Raw genomic sequence first — 25,867 nt, 5'->3', positions numbered from 1 at the left:
AGTGTATACTAATATACCGTAGTTTACATATACATTAATATCATTATAATAATATATAATAATTATATAATATAAACAATTTAGGATTTTTCAATTAAACAATGAATGAATGAATTAAATATCTGTATTATATTAATAATTCAATTTTAAATTTTATTTCTAAATGTTTATTTTAAATTGTATGTAAATTTTGTTATACGAGATTAAAAACAAAATTTGAAACTGATTTTAATAATAGTTTATACTAATTTAATATGAACACTGAATTATTTAATTGATTAATATATCTTGATAATTTTTCAATTAAATTTTATGACTAAATATTAATTTGATAATATTATTAGAGGGCAAATTAACTTATGAGTTATCGCTTTAAAATTAAAAATATTAGTTTATAATTAAAAAGTTACTTTAATAGCATCAACTTTTCAATTAAATTAAATTAAAGTTTGTACATTTATATTTTTATAAATATATTAATTATAATATGAAAAGTATGAATATAATATTCAATTTAAATTTTCAAATAATTGTCTAATAATGCAATAGTAAAACTTGACAAAAAAGTTTGTTTGAAGTAAAAAGAAATGAAATAAAACAGATAATAATTAACTTAAAAATATAGTTATAAATTAATTGTTTAGCCTTTTAACTAATGACCAACAAAATAAATTAGATTTTTCAGATTGATAATTAATTTTGAATTATTTTGTTTATTTTATTTTTTGATTTGTTCAAAACAATATTCAATAAATTTTAGTATTTTAAAAAATAATTGTTTAAAAAATTATTAATTTGTGAATTTACAAAATTCAATTAATATTTATTTGATTTAATGTCAGTTCTTATATAATATCTAATTATAAGTTATTATGTACAGTATTATATGTTTTATTATTAATTGAAAATTTTGAAATTTTAGAAAATAACAAAATTATATAAATATTTAAAATATTATGATAAAAAATATTTATAGCCAAAATTATATAAATGATAAAAAGTGTATATATTAATATTTTTACACTAAAAATTTATACTATTTATTATATTTTGTCCTAAATTGTATTAAATGTATAAATATTTATATTTTCACAGAATATTTGCGATTCATATTCATTATTCATTATAACATATAAAAACACTTCAAAATTTTCAATTAAGGGTTATTTTAATAGAAATAAAAATTATAGGGATATATCTGTCAGTAAAATAACTTTTATTTAAACATAAATATAAAAATTTAACTATTTTTGAATTAATGTTTGAAATTATGATATATTGTAATATGATTTATAAAAATAATCATTCATTCATTCATTACCATTATTTCAGTAAATATAAGATTCACATTATTATGAATTGTTAATCTAATTATAAATAAATTATTGTAAATTTAGTAAGTTTAAATAATTAAAAATATTTCAATTTTAATTTTTCATAATTAAAATTAAAAATTCAAATAATAAATTTTAATATTGCTGTTAAATTGTAAATTTAATTGATTAAAGCTTGTTTAGTATTATAATTATTATTATTATTATCACTTATATAATTATCATAAATATTTGTTTGTGTTGGTGTATTAGTTGTTATTTAAAATAATAAAGTCATATATAGTATATATCTGAGAGCTTAATATCCTGGTCTATGAAGCAATTATTGACAGAAAATATTTAATTATTTAGGAAAACATACTTTTCACTAAAAATGTAATAAATAATACTAAGCTTAGTATTTACCAAGTACAAATTATTAGTTATCTTAATTAGTAAATTTAAAATTTTTGAACAAAAAAATTAATTAATTATTAAATAATATTTAACCTCTCGTGTGAATTAAATTTTAATATTAATAAGATATAAACGCATTAATATTTATTTTTTCAAATTTATGACTACATTAGCTCTCAGATATATAATGAGTTTTATTGAATGAATGACCGGTTAATTGAATGTTGAGAGACAATTAGTTTATATATTTGTATAATTAAATAATTATATTATATGTGCATTGCATTCATTCCTTAATTATTATTATATATAGTTATTATAAATAGTAATTATTTAGTATTTCAATTATAATTAAAACTTAAAACTATAACAAATAATTTATTATAAATTATAAGCAAATAATTATTAAATTATTTCCATTTATAATAATTTTTAAAACACTTCTTTGACTTTATAAAAATAATTAGTGTCTTAAAATTTTTGTATTAATTTATATATAAAAATGTGTGTCTTATTATTTGAAATAATTTATTATAAATTGAGTAAACATTGTGTTATAGTTTTTCAATTGATGAGACTTATTGTAACTATATATAAATAATTATATAATAGTACTTTATAATAATAATAATTTATAATTAAATTATGTATTTATATATTGTGCTATAACAAGTGTTCACTGTAAAAATATTAAAATTATCAAAATTGTATCTATATATTTAAAATAATTATCTAGCAACATGTTTCAATTATAACAGTGAATACTCATATTAATTCCAATTACATAAATACTATATATTTTAATTACAATTAAGGAATTTATATACAAATAATATTTTACTTACTATTTTCTAAAATAGTTTCAATAAAAATAATGAAAGTATTTAAATTTATATTTTTAATTAATAATTGTTATTTTAAATAATACCAAAAATAACTATTGTCTTATTAGCATTTAAGTTAATTAATGACACATTATTTATATTGCATTTTCTAAGAAAAATGTTCTGGATTATGTTATTTAAACTATTTTTAAAAATTATCACATTCATGTAACATTTTAATTGTTTATTAATTAATTATTGTATTCAATACTAGGGTAGTTATTGTATATTTAAATTGATAAATAATAAATTTTTAATTCTTTAATAAATTGTGTATCATTTAATTTAATTGTCATATTTTTTAATGGTATAAATAATATAATAATTAATGATAACTAATTGGTTGTGAGCATTAAAATCTATGATTCAAGTCAGCTGGTCCTGGAAAAACGGTAATAATATATATATAAATTTATATATATATATATATATAGGTTTATATAGAGTAAAGTATATTATATTATGTCTAATGAAAAGTATAATGATTGTAAATTAGATTGTGGACAATGGCATATTGACCTAATGTTGATTATCACATTAAATACAATGACATAAATAGTCATATTAAAAGTATTGGTTCAATTGAAAAGTTAGTCGATTGGATATTATCGATGTCAACATTGAACAGGTATTATAGTAGATATATATTACCAAATTCTATGAGTAGACTGTTTTCCAAACTATACAATCAATTATAATTGAATAATAAATTTAATACTTACTATATTTAAACAAATATTTATTATTGTATTGAAATTTGTAAATTTAAATTATTCTCATCTAATAGTAAATAGAAAAATATTTATAATTTCAACAAAACAACTCGTTTTTTAGTAATTTGGAAATATATGATGATTTGACAATCAATTGGTGTGCTATGATATTTGATGTCAGATAATACAAATTGATACCCAAACAAGTATTATCATAATATCATATAACTATATAATTATTAATAACAAAATATAGATTAATATTAATCAATTAAATCAACTAATTCGTAATCTGTGGACAGTTAGCAATCAAACTATTTCTTTAATGTATAGCATTTAGTGAACAAAATTATAACCAAATGTTTGTCACAATTTGTTATAGAGTTGCAAATAGGGTTAACCTAAAGCATAATAATTAACGTCTAATTATTTTATTCATACAATATTACAATTTTTATTTTATTGATAAAATTATCTGTTTTATACTATTATTAAAATTAAATTTTATTATAAAGTAGTTTAATAAATATAATTTTATTAATACAAAAATTCATAATATTGTATATTATTTCGATATATTAATTGAGTGCATACTATGCAATAATGCCGTTATTATATTAAATCAACTTTTGTATATACTTTTGTTTTGATTTGATTAATATTATTATTTTCAATTGGATTTCTAACATATAAAATCAATGCAATGATAACAAAAACAATTGCAATTATAGTATAAAAATCAATGACAATATTTAACAAAATACGGGACAATATGACTGAAAATATAATCTGAAAGACGGCTCCATAGGTACGGAAAACTGAGTTCAGTTTTTTCAAATATAAAGCAGTCATTAGACCCATAAATACATTGTTTAATAATACAAACAGTAGTTTTGGTTCATTAAATAAAACAAAAGTTAAAAATGTTTGAAAATCACTACATTTGCTTACTATAAGGACAACAATAATGTTAAATATTATTGAATTTAAATATAGAAACATATTTTGTATCATAAGATGCAATGTTTGTCCTTTTAATAAGTATTCGTTATAAACGCCGGCAAAACATGAACACAGAATTTGTAAGAAAACAGGTATTAATAAGATTCCGGTGCTCTTTAGGTCATTATTTTTATCAATTTGTTTTTGTCCACTACTTGTCCAATACTCGGCCAACTGTTTAGTCAAACATCCAATTGTTAGTATTATAAGTGATAACCATTGCATTGGACTTAATAAACGATTAAATAACTTTTGGTATACAATAGCCGTCAATACTATACGGAACTGCCATAACATACTGATAGTATGGTATATCATATATAAATAATAATTGTTTGTTTAAATTAATTAATTATGATATTTTATTTTATAAATATAATAATAAATTATTATTTACCTATATTCTATAGGATTCATATGTGATAAATTAAAATACCATAAAATATCGCTAAATAAATACAAAATTGATGGCACAGAATAAAGTAACAATAATTTATAATTATCTATAAATTGATAAAACAATTGTTTTGTCATTTGGCTTAAAGTTTGAACATTTAGTTTATTAGTTTGTTTATTAAATTGATTGATAATATATATACTATAAGAAAATATAAATTTAAGACACAAACAGTAAAATACAATAATGAATGGATTATATGCTTTCAGTTTAGTTGACGACACTATAATTGATGACAAACTGTCAAATAATATACTTATTATATATCCGTAAACAACAAGTGATTCCGTAGACAAACCAATCATTTTTTGTTAATTTTAACAAAAATGTTATCAAAATTTCAGTTTTGTTTCAATTTTTTAAACATATTTTTATTTAAGTTTACTGTTTGAATGTATTTCTTGTTTAACACCATATCATAAAACCATATGGATTTTAGTCGACCCATACATTCAAATATTATTTTATTAATAGTATTTGATTTGTAAAACAATACTTAGAGTTGTAATTAACTTAAGAATTATAGAAAAACTGTAAATAATATTAATTACAATAAAATATAACTAATATTATACTAAAACTGTTTGTTTATTAATGATTTACCAATTGTTTAGTTTATAATTTAATATTTGTATTACAGTAAAAATTGTATATAATTATCATTTTTATTCAATTTTAATAAATAATTATTATAATAATGATTTGAAATCTTTGAAATTAAATAATTAACTTTTAATTTTACTTAATTAAGTATTATTATTATTATTTAATAATAAATTCTATAATTATCAACATTATTGATGTATTTACACATTAATTATATAATTTTAAATTAAAAAATTATTTATGACTTAATTTGTGCGTATAATTCAGTAAATAATTCAATTAATATTAAAAATTATGAATAAATAAATAATAAATAAATTAAAAATAATGCAAAATATAAAAAATACAAAAAATACCCCTGGCGGGACTCGAACCCGCAATCCCCGGTTTAGGAGACCGATGCCTTATCCATTAGGCCACAGGGGCTAACATTATGACACACTTTTTAAAATAGTCATACTATATGTTAGTGATGTTACATGTATTTTGTCATTCAATAACATGGGATCCAAATCACAAAATAATACAAAACTGTCTAATTTTATCACAAGTTTTCTCATTTAATATAACTTTATTTATTATGAAATTGTTTTGTCAGACATTTATTTAATCAATACTTTAATTGTTTATTTCATATTTTCAAATAATTATTGGCAATATTTTTTTAGATAATCTTCATATGAAATGATATATTTTATATATAAAATAATAATGTTTTATAACTATGTCTACTTGTATTACATATATGTGTAATAGTGATACAATGTATGCATTACTACTGTATTATCAATGCCTATACATTGTGTAGTAGTAGTAATATGAGTCAAGTGATAGTGTATTACAACCAATAGAAATGGTTGTTTAAAAGGCCAATCAGAGACCGGCATTTAGGGCCGCGTCTAGTGTTATGGCAAATGGCGGCCATTTATTACCCACTGATTGAACAGCCATTGAGTTTTCACACAATGAGTTTGAGTGACTGAGTGAGTGAGTGATATATATTATAGAGAGTATAGAGTGAGTGTAGTGTTGATGGCTATTGAGGTCATTGTTTGTTCGCCCGATTCGTCAGTGAAATACCAGTGACTTTGTGTGTGTGTTGTGTTGTGTATTGAGTTTTGTATTGAGTTTTAACATAACTATTGAGTTATCTATTGATTGCCTTTTCTATCACTAATTGTTGTCAAACTAACCATTTGTCCCATTGTTTTGATTGGTCACCACTTTGGCCGACGATATATATAAACAAAAACTGTAAGTATTGGCCATTAGTTTGGTCGCCGAAAATGTGTTGTTTTTATTGACAAACAGTGAGAGTGACTGACAAACGGTTGACTCAATTGTTATAATAATTGTGTTATTAATGAAATGTTTTTCATTTGTTTGTTCATTCAATAGATAACTCTTTGACTGACAATATAATCAACAAAACTGTTGAAGTAATCAATGGCCCGAACTAAACAAACTGCCCGTAAGTCAACCGGTGGTAAAGCGCCGCGTAAACAATTGGCCACCAAAGCCGCCCGCAAGTCGGCGCCATCAACGGGAGGCGTGAAGAAACCTCATCGTTACCGACCGGGAACTGTAGCTCTTCGTGAGATTCGTCGATACCAGAAGTCAACTGAATTATTGATTCGCAAACTGCCGTTTCAGCGATTAGTTCGTGAGATCGCACAGGACTTCAAAACTGACCTTCGCTTCCAATCGGCCGCAATCGGAGCCCTTCAGGTACGACAACACAACGTTGGCCTTAATCTCACATTTTTTAGTGCAATTTCCTGTCGTTTTAGTCACGTATGCGTTGTGTACTCCTTTGTCTCAACACATACGGCTAACCTCTATCCCTGTCCTCTCTCTCCCACCCCTTAGTGCTCATCACTTGATATAATAGTGTTACCCATATTAGTGAATATTGTTTTCAAATGACTACTAATTCAATGTTTGATTAATAATTATTTTTAGTTGATTTTGTATTTAGTTTTAATCAATTAAGTTATATTTTATAATTAGATTTAATCTAAAGATTAATTTTTTATCTATTAATTAATAATTAATTAATTTTAAATATTTTTATATTTTTGGACATCTTATGAAATGGTTGGCCATTTGGATACATTAGGAGGCATCGGAGGCATACTTAGTGGGACTGTTTGAAGACACCAATCTGTGTGCTATTCACGCCAAACGTGTGACTATTATGCCTAAAGACATCCAACTGGCCCGTCGTATTAGAGGAGAGAGGGCTTAACACCGACAACCACTCCATAAAGTTTCCTCAATTAATGTCGTCACACATTATAAACCACAAAACGACAGCAGACACCACATACTAAACATAATTATATATATTTACCGATTTTATTATATATATTATATATAATCATTAAACACTTTCCTTTCGTCTCCCTATTCCTTAACTATCAACTAATATACTTTTTATTGATATATCGATACATTATTTGAAGTGAAATTTTAATTATAAAAAAATGTAATAATTATTATATACACATATTATATATTCATTATTATGTATTCAATACATCATTTACTTTCATTTGTTTTTTCATTATCTTTCAAACTAAGCATTTGTCGTGTGTTTACTGATATGTCCCGCGTGTCTACCGATTAGTTGTTATGTTACCGATTGAATTGTTTTTGTATATAAATAATACCACACTATTCAGTATATTATATGATTCATAAAATGATTCATTTATAAACAAATTGACAAAAATCTATGAAAAAATATTTGATAGTTTAAAATAATTTTTTGTATTTAATTCTTTAAAATTAGCGATAAATTAGCGCTGATTTTTAATTATTATTTATTCATTTGAATTTATTATTAAACATATTTTTTCTTATTGTATGTTATTAAAGTTAATTTTATATTTTTTTGCGAATTATAAAATTGAATTTATTTTATATCGAAATAAGTTGAGTATTGAATACAAATGAATGAATATTTGGATCAAAATTAGAAATTGAAAAATGTATTAAACATAATGAAAATCTGATTTAACTAAACATTAATAGATTTTAAAACATTTATAGTTTACATTTAATATCTATTTTATACTTATTATTATATTTAGTAATCAATTATATTTGTGTAATAATTTTAAATGTATTTAATTATAAATTTTATGATTAATATTTTCGGGTGTGTTGTGTCTCCGGTATTTTTGGATATATTTTATATTATTTAATAATTATTTTAAATATTTTATGTTTATTTAGTTTTATCATAAAATGATTTAATCAAAATGTTTATAAAAAAAACATTTATTATAAAGAAATAAGTTTTATTTGTCCAAACAATGTGTTTTTTGCATTAAATTCACACATTAAAAATTTAATATTAATACTAATAATTATTAAAAACAAAATGAAAATTTAGAAAATTTTGTGTTTTTATATTTCATATTATCATAAATGATAATAAAAATATTTCAAATAACAAAAAGTAGACAAATTTATTCATCATTTACTTAAACTTAAACAAAATTGATATTAGCTTTAGAAATAAATATCAAATAAAAAGCAATTAAAAGTACTTTACAATAATTTTGATTATATTTAATGTTATAAATAAATTTTTACAAAGGATTATCTAAAATGCTTTTATCAGTATTAAGAAAATTATTAAAACAATATTTTATACCAATTTATTAATATTACCGTAATATCAAATATATATATATATTTATTTATAAATAACATTAAATTAATATTATTAGTTTATTATATAAACGATACCCAAAATTAAAGGATTTAGTTAATTTAAAATATTCACTGCATATATTAAATGTGCATTTTATATAATAATATATTAGCATTGAAAATAAGTTGCATTTTGTTAAATTATATTTAATTTTACAATTTGCATTATATAAATATTTACTTAAATTTAATATTAAATGTATTTATAAATTTATTTTGTATAACTATTTTTTATTTTACTTTTTAATATAATATTTACTATTATGAATCAAATTATGTTAATTTACAATAAATCATTAATAATTTATGTATTTATGATTATTACAACATATACTTTGGCTGTTATTTGGGAACAACTTGAATGAAATATTTTTAATTATTTATATATACAGTATATATCATAATTGTATTTCATTTATTATACTAAAAATTATTTATGTGTCTAAAGTTTGGAATAAAGTTTGTAATTAAAATCAATTTCATAATTATCTGATTTATATTATAGTAATTCATTATATTAAGTAATATTATTAACAAAATAATTGTTTAATTACACTAAATATAATTTAAAAGCACATTAATATAAAAACTTAAAATAATGATTTAATGTAATTTATTTATTTAAACTAATTATTTTAATAATATAGTTTAGATCCAATACATTTTTGGATATATTAAATCGTATTTTAATTAACAAAAATTTATGCAAAAGGATAAAAATAATTATTAAATATGAAATAAAAATAATAATAGAAAAGCAAATTATATAGTTATCAAATAATTATCTATTTATATTTATCTATTTACTAATAATTCACACATATATTGATAACATTTAATATATAATATAATATAAAATTAATAATTTTCAATACATTTATACATTTATTTCCTACGATTCCAATACAAGTGTTTTTTAGACGCCCTCTTGAATTCAAACTCTGGTCGATCTCTGAGAACTGAATTCAATGTTATCTTCATTGGTATGTATTGAGACATTTGAGTGCCACGACGTCCTTCAAGACATGTCTGTAATAATTTGTAGTCCAATAAAACACCTCTTGAGTTGTTATTTGGATCCAATTTAGCTGATCTGGTATACCAAAGGTCAGCATAAACGGGATATATTTGACTAAACTTATATTTATCACTTAATGGCATTATTGATGATTGATACCAACAATTTAAACTTATAGTATTTATTTGTATAGAAAAAACTATTACTAATTATAAATTTTATAACAAACTTACTCATCACACACTTGACAATTAAATAATACAAAATAAAACAAATGAATATTAAACAATATATGCGCTAAAGGATTAAATAGTTATTATATAATCACTCATTAATTTAATTTTAACATAAAATCTATTTTAAAATATAAAAAATTTTAACTGTTATTTTCAAGTAAACTATAAACATTTACAAAAACATTTTCATTAAAACATTTATAAAAACAAAAAATTTAGTAATTCAATTTTGGCAAATTTTAGATAAATATTATTTATTTAGTATATATCTTTATATATTTAGTATATATTTAATTTATTAAATAGATAATTAATTAAGATATTAAAAACAATATAACGCAATAATCACTTTATTTTAGTGAGTCTATACTGTATTTGATAATTTATTATGTTTTTATGTATTTCAATGGAAACAAATTTTAAAATAGTGCCATAAAAACAATTTGGTTTATTTATGAGAAAACAGATAAAAATTTTAACTCATTGCACTTTTCACGTTATAATTAGATAATGATTATCTATGTTGTTAAAACCCTAACATAATTGGCAGCATTTCAATGATTAACAATTTTAGATCACTATCAAACTAATAGTTTTAATTTGTTTTAATAAATAAATAATTATCTATTATAAGTATTATAAATAAATATAAAGAATAATAGAATATTCTTTATATTTTCATATGCAGATTAAATAAATTACAACAATTAGTACAATATAATGTATATATTAATATTTACTTTAATCAAAAATATTTATTTAAAATTATAGTCTAAATTAAAAAATTAATTTGAAATATTTATTGATTTAGTAAACATGTAAACAATACAATCAAATTTAAAATAAAATTGTTATTTTATAATAGTTTGAAATCAATAACTGTTGAGTCCTTTATATTGAATACATTTACGAAAATAATTACTTTCTATACAAATGTTTTTTGCATTTGTGTTTCTTTTCATATTCAGGTCTATCTTTAAGAACCGTACGCTCGACGGCTTTGAGCGGCAAATACATTGCCATTTCGGTGCCTCTCTTGCCTTCCAAACAGGTTTGAAGGTATTTATAGTCGAGATATGTTCCGGTCTTATTGTGGTTTGGATCCAATTTTGATGATCTTAAGTACCAGCCGTCAGCGTATTCCGGATATATGCGAACATATCCATGGGTTGGCATTTTGTTCATCAATAATGGATTATTCATCTGTCATATCAAATAAATTTAGTTTTTTTAATTACAGTACATCTAATTATTTTAAATTACATATATTTCAATATTATAATTTTGCTTCAATTATTTCCTTCAATTTTAGCGCATTGATAGGATTTTATTGTAAAAGTATAACAATTGAAAACAAGCAGACATACCGATGTTGAATATTTTTCACATTTGTTTAAATAAATTATCGTGTGTTGCAATTGGCTCATTGTGTCGACCGATTAAAGTAATAATAAGCGTTAATTTAGTAGCAATTTAACTGTTGGCGAATAAATTTATAATATATATATATATATTATTCTGTATACAGTATATATAATTATTAAATTATTAATGTTAACATATTAGCTTTCTTAGATTTTTATTATTTTCATCATTTACCACATAATTAAATGTATTTAATTTCATACTTAGGCTATAAATTACTTTTATCTTGTCTGATACTACAAATTGCTTTAATTACATATTAAAGTTGCCATAAAATTTGCTTAAAAATATTATTAGTTTTAATAGCAATTATTAAAAATAATTATCATACATATTTTATTATTGTAACAAACAATTACTACAAACAAGTATATTACACTATTATGTACAAAAACTATTTAAATATTATTATAATTATAAGTTAATATATTAAATTTATATATGTTACAATTTTATTAGTATTTAAATTAAAAAAAAATTATATTTACTTGTGATTGTAAAATATACATTTTTAAATTATGATTATGAAAAAAACTATAAACTACAAATTAAACAACCAATAAATGATACAATATATTTAATATTATGGTTTAATGCACTAATAACACAAAATAATTGAATATAACTGATATTATGATAGTGACAGACCTTTTTAATAATTGCACTTTCAGTTAGTCATCCAATTGTCAACCTCTTCACTGGTGATAAAACTATGTCAACAACAACAACAACCAAAATAAAATTTGAACAAATAATTTAGGGAAACCTTGAAATTAATTTCAAAAAAAATAAATAAAAAATATTTTTAAAATATAAATTTGTTAACTTTCTATCACTTTAAATGTGTTTTTTCATATACTAATTATATGAAACAGAATATTCTGTATACTATTTTAGTAATTTTTGGATTGCATTTATAGATGAAATTCTTAAAGTATTTATACACGCATTCACTGTCATTACTTATACAAAGCAACTGAATCTTAATGTGTAATACGATTTCCCGGTGCTCTTTGACGTAATATTTTAAGCAAAATTTGATGTCAACCTTAAAAAGTAGTTAACTATTTATAACTACTATTAAGTCAAATATATAATGAGCTAACAATGTTATAATTTAAATACAGTATATAGTTATGTTTGCTTAACTTTCGATTAATTTAAATAACATATGTCTTAATTTTTAATGTCTTCAAATCACATCTAATGTATTAAATAAAATTCATATTATAATAAATAAATTAGAAAAACTATCAAAATTTGTAAATTAATTAATAAAATTGATTACATAAAATTTTTAAAAATAAGTTTAATAATAATTATTTTTAAAATCAATTATTATTTAAAATCAAAATGACATCTATAAAAATAAATAATCAAATTTATTAAAATATATTGTTTACTTTAATAAAGACATTATATTTAAAAATTCAGTATTTTGAATTTTTTAAAATTATTTTTATAAATTTATAAATTATAATTTACAATAACCTTTAGTTTAATTGAGTTATATTATATTGCTAATTTTTTATTTGTTTTACAATTTTATTTATAATTTATAACTAAAATGAATTATATTATATATTTGTTTGTAAAATTTATTTGTATTTAAATAATTAGAACAAATTCATAAAAATTTATTTCATTTATAATTAAGTATTAAATAAAAGAAAAATTATTTACAAATAACTAAAAATAAATTTATTAAATTGAATTTAAAATAATATAATCAATATAAAGGTAATTAATTGTTATTATTTTGTCAATTTAATAAAATATAAAAATATAAGTAAATATTTTAATTTAAAACACCTGTCATCTAAAAATAAAGTTCTCATTAAAAAAAAATAAAATGTTAATGTGTAAGTTAACAACAAAAATTAACAAATTGTATTTAAAAAGTTAAAATAAATTACATTTATTGATAAGCATTTATCACATATCCTATTACATGAATAATAGCAAGTGTTTTGAAGGTTCCGATAAATATATCACATATAATAACTAAAGCTTTTCATTTACATTGATTTGTTTGAAAGTTAGTTGAATTAATTGTTTAACAATTCGTAACAATTAATTCATAATAATTATGCGACACTTAATTCATATGTTTATAATTTGCGTTTCTTTACTGTTTACAGTAGTTTACGGCAAATGTGGATACGATTCCTGTCCTGCTTTAGACAACAATAAACTAAATATACATTTTATACCTCACAGTCACGATGATGTCGGTTGGATGACCACACCTGATGGTTATTACGATGGATCCACTCGAGCTATCATTACAAATGTTGTGAAGGCATTGGATGCCAACCCAGAGCGTCGGTTCACTCAAGTGGAGATCTATTTCTTCAACAGATGGTGGAGGGAACAGACACAACAAGTCAGAGATTTGACTCAAAAATTGGTGAATGAGGGAAGGCTGGTATTTACCAATGGTGGCTGGACTGTCAATGATGAGGGTGCCGCTCATTATAATAATATTATTGATCAAATGACTTTAGGTATATAATATAATACGATATATATATATATTTATAGTGAGTTTTAACTCTGTCCTATATTATTAAAATTTCTATATTTGATTATTAATAGATTAAATATTTATATAAATTTATAATATAATATATAAATTTTTATACAGTATATGTTAACGATATAAAACTAATGACATTAAAAATATTTAATATTATTATAAATATAGGATTAAAATTTTTGAATACTACATTTGGGTTATGTGGTCATCCTAAAGTATCCTGGCAAATTGATCCATTTGGGGCATCACTTGAAATGCCCTCTCTTTACGCACAAATGGGTTTCGACGCTCACGTCTACAACAGAGGTCCCACTCATGGAGAATATGTATGGCACGCATCCAAAGACTTGGATCAGCGTATATTCACTACAATATTGCACAGCCATTACTCAGCACCCAATGGATTCAACTTTGAAAACGGCAATAACCCAGTGACTGACCAAAATGTCGGCACCAAATTGAATCAATTGATTGGAGTGGCTAAACAGTGGAATCAAGATTATGGCAGTGCTAACCATGTTTTAGTCACAATGGGTGATGACTTCCAGTACAAAACAGCTGACAATTGGTTCAATAGTATGGATAGACTTATACGTGAAGCCAAAGAACATCACCCGGAGATTAATCTACACTATTCAACACCCAATTGTTATATCAAAGCTATAAATTCATTGAATAAAACTTTTGAAGAAAGAGATGTCGATTACTTGTCCTATTGGGTCGGATATTATTCAAACAGACCATCACTTAAATATCAGGATAGACTCACTAATAATATGCTACAGGTATTTGTATTAATTAATTAATTAATTAATTAATTAAAATAACAATTATATTATTTAAATTTGTTTTAGGCGAGCAAACAGTTGGAAGTGACCACACGATTAGATTATAAAAGAAATGATGTTTACTTAGATGAGGCACGTAATGAAGTGGCAGTTATGACACATCACGACGCTATCACCGGTACTTCACCGCAGGCCACGGCTGATGACTATACCAGTCGATTGCAAAGCGGTTACACCGCCGGTAAAGCTATTATTGAAAAAGCTTACAGTTATGTTAAACATAATACAAAAGATGCTTCAAATGATGTATTTTGTGATGTATTAAATATAACGGACTGTAAACTAACCGAAACTAATGACAAGATCGCTGTCACCGCTTATAATCCAATCGCCAGAACAATAGAAAAGAAAATAAGAGTTCCCATCACTGATGGAAACTATAATGTCTTTGAATCTAACGGTCAAAAGGTATCAAATGTGGCTTTACTTCCCGTATCAGAAGCGGTCAAACAATTGCCCGAACGTAAGGGTAGTCTTAGTACACATGAGTTGGTATTTTCGGCTCAATTACCTGGACTTGGATTTAATACATATTTCATAGAAAAAGTTAATACATATAAAAGTAAGGTTTTTAATGTGAATTACAATTATTTAACTTTAATTAACCAACAATTTAAATAAACTTAATATTATATTAATAATTTTAATTTAAAATAAATATAAAGATAAAAGATTACTAAAAACATTAATAAGAGACAAGACTAATGTTGATATGAAGGGAAAGTCATTTACATTACAAGTCGATGAAACCACTGGTCAACTGAAATCAATTACAATGAATGGCAAGACTTACAAACTTAATCAGTCATTTAAATGGTATAAATCCATTGGCGGACAAAAAGGTCTCGAAGATTCCGGTAGTTATCAATTCTGTCCGGACGGTATGGCCAGGGATTATCCACAACAGAGTCTCATATCAAGACATACTGATAATGGTGTACATGAACTCAATCAACAGTTTTCTGATTATATTCACCAAACTGTTCGCACTTATGAAGACAGAGATTACATTGAGTTTGATTGGACTGTCGGAGGAATACCTATTAGTGACAATTGGGGTAAAGAAATTATTACACGTTTTGAGTCCGATCTCATGACTGAAGGAGTATTTTATACGGACGCAAATGGCAGACAAACTATACGTCGAAAGTATGACCCAAACCACAAGGGATGTGTCAATGATGTTATCACTGGAAACTGGTTTCCTATTTATAGTCATATTTCAGTTAAAGATGAAAATAATGGTATGTTTTATAAATTGTGAAAATGAAAAGTAACTTATAGTAAGTTTTTAATATATTAAATATACAATTATTTGTTTAAGGACTTCAAATGAGTGTTCTTAACGATCGAACACAAGGAGGTTCATCACTGAATAACGGATCCATTGAATTGATGGTTCATAGAAGACTCACTTATAAAGGCCGGGGAGGAGACTTCAAAGTAGATGAACCGGGAGTCGATGGCAAAGGATTAGAAGTCAGAGGAAAACATTATTTGTTTTTCAATACTATTCAAAAGTCACCGCAATTAGTAAGAAGTTTAGCGGAGAAACTTTTATTGCCACCGATTATCACATTCAATACATACTCGACTATTAATGACTACAAAATCAAATATCAGACCCAATGGTCACCAATGGGTCAATCACTTCCCGAAAACATTCATTTATTAAGTCTTGAAAATTGGTCACAAAATCAAGTGTTGCTTCGTTTGGAACACATATACGAGTCTTCAGACAATAATTTGTTATCAAAACCAATAGATTTGAGTTTAGATAATATATTCAAATCATTCAATATTTTATCGGCAAATGAAATGAATTTAGCGGCGAATCAGTTGTTGTCACAAACAAAACGAATGAATTGGAACTCAAAACACACTTATTATGACAATCGACATAACAGTGCCATCGATGACACTAACAATCTAACGGTGCGATTGACTCCACAACAGATCCGTACTTTTATTCTTACAATTGATAATAATTATCATAAAGAAGGTATTAATTATAAATAATTTGTTTTTTTTTGTGTATTTACTGTATTTTAACAATTAATTAATTAATTTATTTATTTAGATGAATGTACTTACCATTGGGTAAATGCTAAACAGTCATCAATTCCTACCGATGCTTATGTCGCCGGTTATGATGTCGACAAAACACCACTTAATGTGTGTCGTTATAAATATAAAGACGATATGATTGCTGGAAAAGCCGATAAAAATCTGGGATGTGTTTTGACTTATGGAGGAAAAGAAGTTTACATTGAAAATGATCAAACATTTGAAGTATTAATAGCTAATAATGTCCAATGGGTTCCCCGACATGGAGAGGACCCGATACCCGAAGGAGCTCTAATTGTTGGCACTAAAGGTGATCCAAATGCCAAAACATATATCGGTCGGTGTTTTACACATAACGCAGAAATACCCGGAAAAGTTGACTATAATTTCTATTATGGTTTCAGTGGTTACGAACACAAGGAATGCTCTAATCATGATATCCTTGTCTGTCATTAATTCGTCTTTTATTCAATTAAATAGTTTTTAATATTTTGTATTTGAATAAAAATTTCTAAAAATATTGTGTATTTTTACATAAAATATAACAATTGTTTTTTAATTTTATTTCTTAAATTTTCTCTATAAAATATAAATATAAGTAATTACAGCAATAAGAAATAATTAATTAATTTTGTAATTATACTGTAAATATTAAAATAAAGTATAACTCCAAATATCTATGAAATTAATTAAAAAGTAAATTATTTATTAATTTAATCGTATATTCTTTTATTTTTTTTTATTATATTTTAAAATAATAAAAAATTGTATTGTAGATAATTTATATTTTAATACCGATATTTAAATATTATACTGTAAAGTTATATATATGATTATATTTTTAAATACATGATTTTTGTATATTTGTATTGTTTTATAATTATAAATTAATAAATTGTGAAATATATTTTTGTAAAAAATCTTTAATTTTAAAAATTTATTAATATCACTTATTTAAAAAAAATAATTTAGATTATTTAATTTAGTTAAATCATATGTCATTTTTTTTATTAAACAATGCAAAATATCTTAAATGACCTTAAAATTTAAAATACTATACAAGTCTGGAATAGATAGACATATAGTTTTGTATTTCTTGTATTTGTTGTACAATAATATGTTGTATAACTTTACTGTATTTTATTAGATAATTATTACTTATATTTTTAAAAATTAACCTTTATTTGTATTACTTTTATTTATATGTTATTTATGTTAATTTTAATTTATTTGAATTAAATATTCTTGTATTAATTTTCTTTATCATTACAATAACTAAACAAAACAAACAAAATAGTAAATTTAAATAATGCATTGCATATAATAGTCTATTTCCGATAGGATTAGTAACATCTATATAATGATATATAACTAAAATATCATATATTTTAATTTGTATAAATATTAAAAATTATAATTTTTATTTGAATAATTTATACTATAATGTGTGTACATTTCTTATTAGATATTTTTTATTATAAGTATAGTATATTTCAATTTCTATAATTAGCCCAAAAATGGTGATCTATTCTTAATATACATGTCATCTAAATTTAAATATAGATTGCATTTTAAATTTTGAGCCAATACATTAGTAACACATCATTATAACTATTATATAACTTTATTACAAATTTCGATTAATAATTGTATTATAATTTTGATATGTAATTAAATCATTATGTTAAAAGGTTTGTAAAATTAATTTATTAAGTATAAGCCTAAAAATTAAATTACTAATATAACTTATGATGTTTTAACATAAAATTATTAAAAACAATAACAGTAATAAAAATTCTCGTATTCAGAGAAATACTCCCAAATAAATTAAATTATCATTAAATAAGATAATTAATATAATTTTGTCGTATTTTGTAATTAATCTAAAAATTTGTATTTTATGTAAATAGGATTAAAAGTCTTATTTGGCATAATATCCACAATATTTGTAATATTAACGTCTGTTTGGATTGAAGTTAAAGATCTGAAGGCAGAGTCTCCTCATTCAAGCGATGCTTTCTATCCGATGGCCAGAGACTCGCAGAAGTTTGTCCAACGCCTTCGTCGGGCAACTAAACTGTTGATATATAAGTCAGATGGAGATGACTATAGGAAACACCATAAAAATGATATTAATGAAGAAAAAGTGATGAAAGCAGTAAAAACAGTTAGCAAAGAGATTGAAGCACTCAATAAGCAACATAAACATATGAAATGGCACCTGGGTCGATGGGGTCGATGGGGTCAATCGGGTCAATCGGATCAAAATAGTTACTGGGGTCACTGGAGTCACTGTGCCAAACAAGTCTGTATCACTTTTGATATTGCATCTATCTCATTTACTTTAACATTTAATATACCAAAATTATTATGCCGTTATTTTTAATAATTAGTTATATACTTGTATTAGTTTAATGTATAAAATCTAATGTATAGTAAGTAGTATTATTAAATTATTAATAGAAAGTTAATTTGTAATAATAAATTTTGTAATTTTTTGTTTTAATTATATAAATATTGTAAAATATTGTATAAATTTTTATTAATTAAAAACTAGAAATATAAAATTAAAAGGAAATTTATAATTAGTAGTTATTTGTGTCACTAATCAATAAATATTGAAAGTAATTGGACTAATAGAAGATTTATGTTATTTACAAAAAAAGTATATTTATTAAATGTTATATTAATATAATACCGTAACTATAATAGCGTATAAATATGAATTATATAATATTATTGTAAATTTATAGTTAAGTACAGTTAGTCTATAATAATGAACTGGAAATACAACAGTCTGTATGTCTATATATTTATCTATTCCAGACTTGTCTAGTATTTTAAATTTTAAGGTCATTTAAGATATTACTTATTGAGTGAAAGTTATTAAATAATATTAAATATATTTTTTTAAAATTAAAGATTATTGTCTTACAATTTATTAATTTATAATTACAATACAATACAAATGTCTAAAAATCGTGTATTAAAAATATTTATATAACATTATTTTAATAAAAATTCAAAATAAATTATAATAAGCGATTTCACATTAAGATTTATTAAATTTAATTTTGTTTTTGTTTGAAAGCAAACTTTAAGTGACCTACACTTTGACCATTAGATGAAATATTCAGCGAAAGTGAAAGTCCTATTTGTGACCTAAATTCACATATTGGTTGCCAACAACTTTTACTTTAACCTTAAGGGCAATTGTTAGACAAAAATTAGGTGAAATTTGTTTCCTTAATAATACAGTGCTTTATCTTTAAAGTAAATTGCCCTAAAAGAAGACCTACTGGTAATAAATATGCGAACAAAAGTATAATTGTTAAAAAAGTATGTGAGTGTGTGTGTGTGTTAAAGAGAGAGAGAGAGAGAGAGAGAGAGAGAGAGAGAGAGAGAGAGAGAGAGCTAAATTGAGATAAAATATCAAAGTTGAAAGATGTAAGCAATTTTCATCTACATTTCCTATGACCCCTCCCTATATCATCTCATAAATTAGTCGTTCACAACACCGGTCTATCAACAAAACTAATGCAATGAATGTCTGCAAAAAATGAGTATAAAAGTCAGCGAATGTTTGACAAATAATTACAAATAAGTTTGCATTTGAAGTATTTCTCAAATCAATTCAAACTATTTTAAAAGTTTTATAAACTTTAAATTCAAAACAAAATGTTTAGAGTAAGACTTTAATAACTAATAATTCATAAACTTTTATATACTTATAATATGTTTTTTCAGTTTATTGTATTAGCCCTTACCATAAGCTATGTCTGTGCCGGTGGATATGGCGGTGACTTCGGTGGTCTACGTGGCGGTTACAGTGGCGGTCTCGCTCTCGGCAATGGTTATGGTGCTGCCCGTGCCGTCCATCATACTGGACCAATTACTGCTGCCATCCAATCGACCCGATCATATGAAGTGGTTCCCGTTGCACTTGTCCAAGAGGCCCCGATTCCTCAGACCATTGATGTCGGAGCAAACTTCCAGCCCGTAAACATGATCTTCCGAACCGCGTCGAGTCCATTGAATCTGGAACAGGTTCACACACCATTCGCTCCCCAATTCCACAGCTCTAAGTCCGAAGACGAGGCATCAGTTGTGACACATGAAAACTATAAGCCAATCATTCAAGAGTACCGCGAAGTCATCCAACCCTACCGTAAGATTGAACAGAGAGTACAACCGGTCATTGAGAACGTGCACACCGTTGTGTCAAAGGGTGAGGAATATAGAGCACCCCTAGCTTTGGCCGCTCCCACTCCTTATTCGGCTCCATTACTCAAGGCTGCCCCAGCTTTGCCATTGTTTGCCAAACCCAACTACAAATAAACAATTACTTATTGAACATCTCTAACATCCCTTTCCTTAAAATAGACTATATTTTGATTTATAGATTTTATTATATAAACCATTCCATCAAAAGATTTTTATGTCACCAATCATTTTACAAATTTATGAAAATTGATATAAATAAAGACTATTTTTTAAATTAAATTAATTTTTTATTTATATTAAATATAATTTGCATTAAATAAATTAATTTTAATTTAGACTTTATTTTTAACATTATAATTGATAAAAATTAAAAAATATAAATATAATTTAAAAAATAAAACGAATAAATTAAATAAATTAGTATATTTAATATAGTAATACAATATATAAATATAAATTTATTTTAATACAGTCGTTATCACATAGAATTTAATAAACATACAACCCCTAATTATAATGCAACAAAAATGTTACATTTATTTAGTTATTTAAAAAATATTTGATAATAATTTTATTATATTAATCAGTTATAATTATTAAAAATTTTATTAGAGGTATTAAACCTAAATTGTATTATTGGTATATTTAGGGATATCCCTAAAAGTATCAAAATTAGTCTTTTTTCGTCTATTAGATTTCCAGTGCTCTCGTATTTATAAATTTTAATTAAGTTTAATAAATTTTTGTTAAGTATTTATTAGAAATTTTAAATATATATATTATAAAAACGTATAATAAAGACTATTAATTTAAATTAATTATACTTTATCTTCAATTTACTAAAAATTTAGTTTTTATTAGTGAATCATTGCTTAAACTAATTGACTGATATAATAGGCAAAGACATTGCTTTCATTACAATAAAACCGTTCGTCGAGTCGATCCATATGTGGCTACATATTAATGTAAATTCATTGATAAAAGTGGTAATTAATTTAATGATTACAAATCGTAATCGTTATTATAATTTATAAATAAATAATATTAATTGTTAACCATCTATCATAAACAAAACCATCGATATAGAAAAAACTGTCCCATCAATCTAATGTTGTTTATGCTCTAATCCTATAGTTATTATTTTTAATTAATTGCTAAATGGTGTTTGTATAAGCACTTGGATTATTGTCAACAAATATATTATATTATTATATATCACATTTTAGATAGATATCATTAAAAACAGCAATAATTGAGTGCATATAATGAATAATAAATAAAAGCACCGGTAGTAATATTAATAAGTCATCCATTTGACCGAAAGAGAGAAATAGAGCTAAAATATTTAGAAGTTGAAAGTTGTTAGCAATTTTCATCTACATTTCCTATGACCCCTCCCTATATCATCTCATAAATTAGTCGTTCACAACACCGGTCTATCAACAAAACTAATATAATGAATGGAAACCGAAATGAGTATAAAAATGAGCGAATGTTTGACAAATAATTACAAATAAGTTTGCATTTGAAGTATTTCTCAAATCAATTCAAACTATTATTTAAAAAGTTTTATAAACTTTAAACTAAAATCAAAATGTTTAGAGTAAGACTTTAATAACTTATAATTCATAAACTTTTATATACTTATAATATGTTTTTTCAGTTTATTGTATTAGCCCTTACCATAAGCTATGTTTGTGCCGGTGGATATGGCGGTGACTTCGGTGGTCTACGTGGCGGTGACTTCGGTGGTCTACGTGGCGGTTACAGTGGCGGTCTCGCTCTCGGCAATGGTTATGGTGCTGCCCGTGCCGTCCATCAGACTGGACCAATTACTGCTGCTATCCAATCGACCCGATCATATGAAGTGGTTCCCGTTGCACTTGTCCAAGAGGCCCCGATTCCCCAGACCATTGATGTCGGAGCAAACTTCCAGCCCGTAAACATGATCTTCCGAACCGCGTCGAGTCCATTGAATCTGGAACAGGTTCACACACCATTCGCTCCCCAATTCCACAGCTCTAAGTCCGAAGACGAGGCATCAGTTGTGACACATGAAAACTATAAGCCAATCATTCAAGAGTACCGCGAAGTCATCCAACCCTACCGTAAGATTGAACAGAGAGTACAACCGGTCATTGAGAACGTGCACACCGTTGTGTCAAAAGGCGAGGAATTCAGAGCACCCCTAGCATTGGCCGCCCCTTATTCGGCTCCATTACTCAAGGCTGCCCCAGCTTTGCCATTGTTTGCCAAACCCAACTACAAATAAACGATTACTTATTGAACATCTCTAACATCCATTTCCTTAGAATATACTATATCTTGATTTATAAATTTTATTATATAAACCATTCCATCAAAAGATTTTATGTCACCAATCATTTTACAAATCTTAAAATTATTATATATATATAAAATTTATGAAAATTAATATAAATAAAGACTATTTTTTAAATTAAATTAATTTTATTATTAATATTATATATATAATTTTCACTAAATTAATAAATATGAATATAAATATTCGTAAATATTGAACATAATTATTGATAAAAATAAAAATATAATTTTAAAAATTGATTATTTATTTTTTTAAAGTATGTTTTAAAAAAATTTTGTTAATAGTTAATTTGTTTTGGCATAAAATATAATTTAAAAATTATAAGAATATAACTTTACATTTATATATACAGTATATATATTTTTAAATAATTTAATATAACATTGTTATTAATCTATAAATAATCAAAATCATGGATAACTCTCTCGGATAATACTTACTATCTCTACAGTAGTAAAAGCACTTTAAAATGTTTGATTTAAATATGATATTAATTTTTTGATACAATATGTATATATTATATATTAATTAGTGAATAATGTGATAATAGAAATTTTTATATTACAAAAATAATTAGTAATATTTATTAGTTTTTTGTTTTATATTATTTTTTATAATTATATAATTTATACCGTAAATATTTACAAAATAAATCTTACTTTATTGTAATAAATATAATTTATATACATAATAGTCATAAAACATGTTTTAGACCTATAATACCGTATGTATTGATATATGTTATAGACAAAGGAACCACCAAAATGTTTGACCTAATTATAATATATTTTTTTTAATAATCTTTTATATTAAAATCAAGGGCATATCAGTAATTATATAATATTCAAAAGTTTACGTAATTATACTAATAAATAAAATATTTAAAAAGTAAGATATGATTTTCACTAAAAACTTCCCCAACAAAGCATTTGTAAAGTTATTATCTTTTGTGTTGATATACTTTATGACATATCATCTAAATTTTAACTCACAGTTATGTCGATCACAAAATTATTTCAATGACAAACACTCCCATTAAAAACTATTTTGCATTTTTGACCAAATTTTGTCAGTATATAAATGGTATACAATTACTGGTCATTTCAATCACAAACATTCATTGCTATTGAATGTAATATAACTTTGCATTTAGTAAATTGTAATATCATTTTAAAAATTCTACTAAAAATCATTTGAAAATGTTGAGAGTATGTATAAAAATGTTTAATTTATTATAATAACAAAATTGTTTTTAATAGTTGACTGTATTAGCCCTAACCGTTTGCTACGTGTGTGCCTATGGAGGCACTCCTTTATTAGCAAGAGCTGGATATGGAGCACCAGTTGGTCGTGTGCTTAACAACTTTGGTCCGATCAATGCTGCCGTGCACTCCACCCGTACCTATGAAGTAGTACCGGTTCCCGTTCACTTTGAGGCTGCCATTCCCCAAACCATTGAAGTGCCTGCAAATGTTCAACCAGTAAACATGATCTTCCGAACCCAGTCGAGTCCATTGAATCTACAACAGGTACACACACCGTCCGCCCCGATCTACCAGAGCAGTCGATCAGAGGACGCACCGTCGGTATTGACTCACGAAAACTATAAACCAGTGATTCAGGAATACAGAGAAATCATTCAACCGTTCCGTCGCATTGAACAACGCATACAACCGGTCATTGAGAACGTGCACACAGTTGTGGCCAAAGGTGACAATTACAGAGCACCCGAAGTGTTGACAGCACCTGAAGTATTGACAGCACCCGCTTCACTCCCATTCGCACCATTCGCCAGAAATGAGTACAAAAAATAAGTTTTTAAACAATTTTATTTTCCACTAAATTTTACCCTAAATTTGTTTTTACCTTTTATCAAAATATATAAAATACAAGTTATATCTATATATATATATATATATATATTAAAATTTAATCAAAAATTATTTTATGTATTATAAAATATAAAAGAAAAAAATAAAATATATTGATTTAAATAATCATATTGTATCAGTAATTTACTTATTATTAATGAATTATTGATTAAACCAATT

General features: G+C 24.0%; 4 protein-coding genes and 1 non-coding gene across 9 annotated transcripts; 3 read left to right on the top strand and 2 right to left on the bottom strand.

Moving 5' to 3' along the window:
* Nucleotides 1-5,745: 5,745 nt before the first annotated feature.
* On the bottom strand, nucleotides 5,746-5,818 carry Trnar-ccu (transfer RNA arginine (anticodon CCU)). Its single transcript has one exon. It is a non-coding gene; the product is annotated as a tRNA-Arg (tRNA).
* Nucleotides 5,819-6,352: 534 nt separating this feature from the next.
* LOC128958467 (histone H3.3A) lies at nucleotides 6,353-8,132 on the top strand. Of its 2 annotated transcripts, XM_054304324.1 has the most exons (3): nucleotides 6,353-6,646; nucleotides 6,791-7,120; nucleotides 7,512-8,131. In XM_054304324.1, exons 2-3 carry the CDS (start codon nucleotides 6,839-6,841, stop codon nucleotides 7,638-7,640), a joined length of 411 nt encoding a protein of 136 aa, XP_054160299.1. In that variant the 5' UTR covers nucleotides 6,353-6,646; nucleotides 6,791-6,838; the 3' UTR covers nucleotides 7,641-8,131. The 2 variants fall into 2 exon arrangements, with proteins under 2 accessions (XP_054160299.1, XP_054160300.1); XM_054304325.1 differs by lacking the exon at nucleotides 6,353-6,646 and having other exon boundaries at nucleotides 6,833-7,120; nucleotides 7,512-8,132.
* Nucleotides 8,133-11,253: 3,121 nt separating this feature from the next.
* On the bottom strand, nucleotides 11,254-12,548 carry LOC128958529 (uncharacterized). 4 transcript variants are annotated; one of them, XM_054304404.1, is made up of 3 exons: nucleotides 12,443-12,548; nucleotides 12,283-12,335; nucleotides 11,254-11,572 (listed from the first exon to the last, which is right to left on the bottom strand). In XM_054304404.1, the coding sequence occupies exons 2-3, from the start codon at nucleotides 12,301-12,303 to the stop codon at nucleotides 11,288-11,290; spliced, it is 306 nt and encodes a 101-aa protein (XP_054160379.1). In that variant the 5' UTR covers nucleotides 12,304-12,335; nucleotides 12,443-12,548; the 3' UTR covers nucleotides 11,254-11,287. The 4 variants fall into 4 exon arrangements, with proteins under 4 accessions (XP_054160379.1, XP_054160377.1, XP_054160380.1 ...); XM_054304402.1 differs by lacking the exon at nucleotides 12,283-12,335 and adding an exon at nucleotides 11,737-11,846; XM_054304405.1 differs by lacking the exon at nucleotides 12,283-12,335.
* Nucleotides 12,549-13,820: 1,272 nt separating this feature from the next.
* Nucleotides 13,821-17,709, top strand: LOC128957284 (lysosomal alpha-mannosidase-like). The gene is made up of 6 exons (XM_054303020.1): nucleotides 13,821-14,301; nucleotides 14,502-15,118; nucleotides 15,188-15,743; nucleotides 15,847-16,425; nucleotides 16,506-17,183; nucleotides 17,262-17,709. The coding sequence occupies exons 1-6, from the start codon at nucleotides 13,884-13,886 to the stop codon at nucleotides 17,702-17,704; spliced, it is 3,291 nt and encodes a 1,096-aa protein (XP_054158995.1). The 5' UTR covers nucleotides 13,821-13,883; the 3' UTR covers nucleotides 17,705-17,709.
* Nucleotides 17,710-22,987: 5,278 nt separating this feature from the next.
* Nucleotides 22,988-23,827, top strand: LOC128958544 (uncharacterized). The gene is made up of 2 exons (XM_054304424.1): nucleotides 22,988-23,075; nucleotides 23,136-23,827. The coding sequence occupies exons 1-2, from the start codon at nucleotides 23,067-23,069 to the stop codon at nucleotides 23,742-23,744; spliced, it is 618 nt and encodes a 205-aa protein (XP_054160399.1). The 5' UTR covers nucleotides 22,988-23,066; the 3' UTR covers nucleotides 23,745-23,827.
* Nucleotides 23,828-25,867: the final 2,040 nt, after the last annotated feature.

Source organism: Oppia nitens, unplaced genomic scaffold, assembly GCF_028296485.1.
Source record: "Oppia nitens isolate AA-2021 unplaced genomic scaffold, nextdenovo-longstitch-racon4-pilon3 scaffold3_pilon_pilon_pilon, whole genome shotgun sequence".
NCBI lineage: Eukaryota > Metazoa > Arthropoda > Arachnida > Sarcoptiformes > Oppiidae > Oppia > Oppia nitens.
This window is presented reverse-complemented; position numbering and strand designations above follow the sequence as displayed.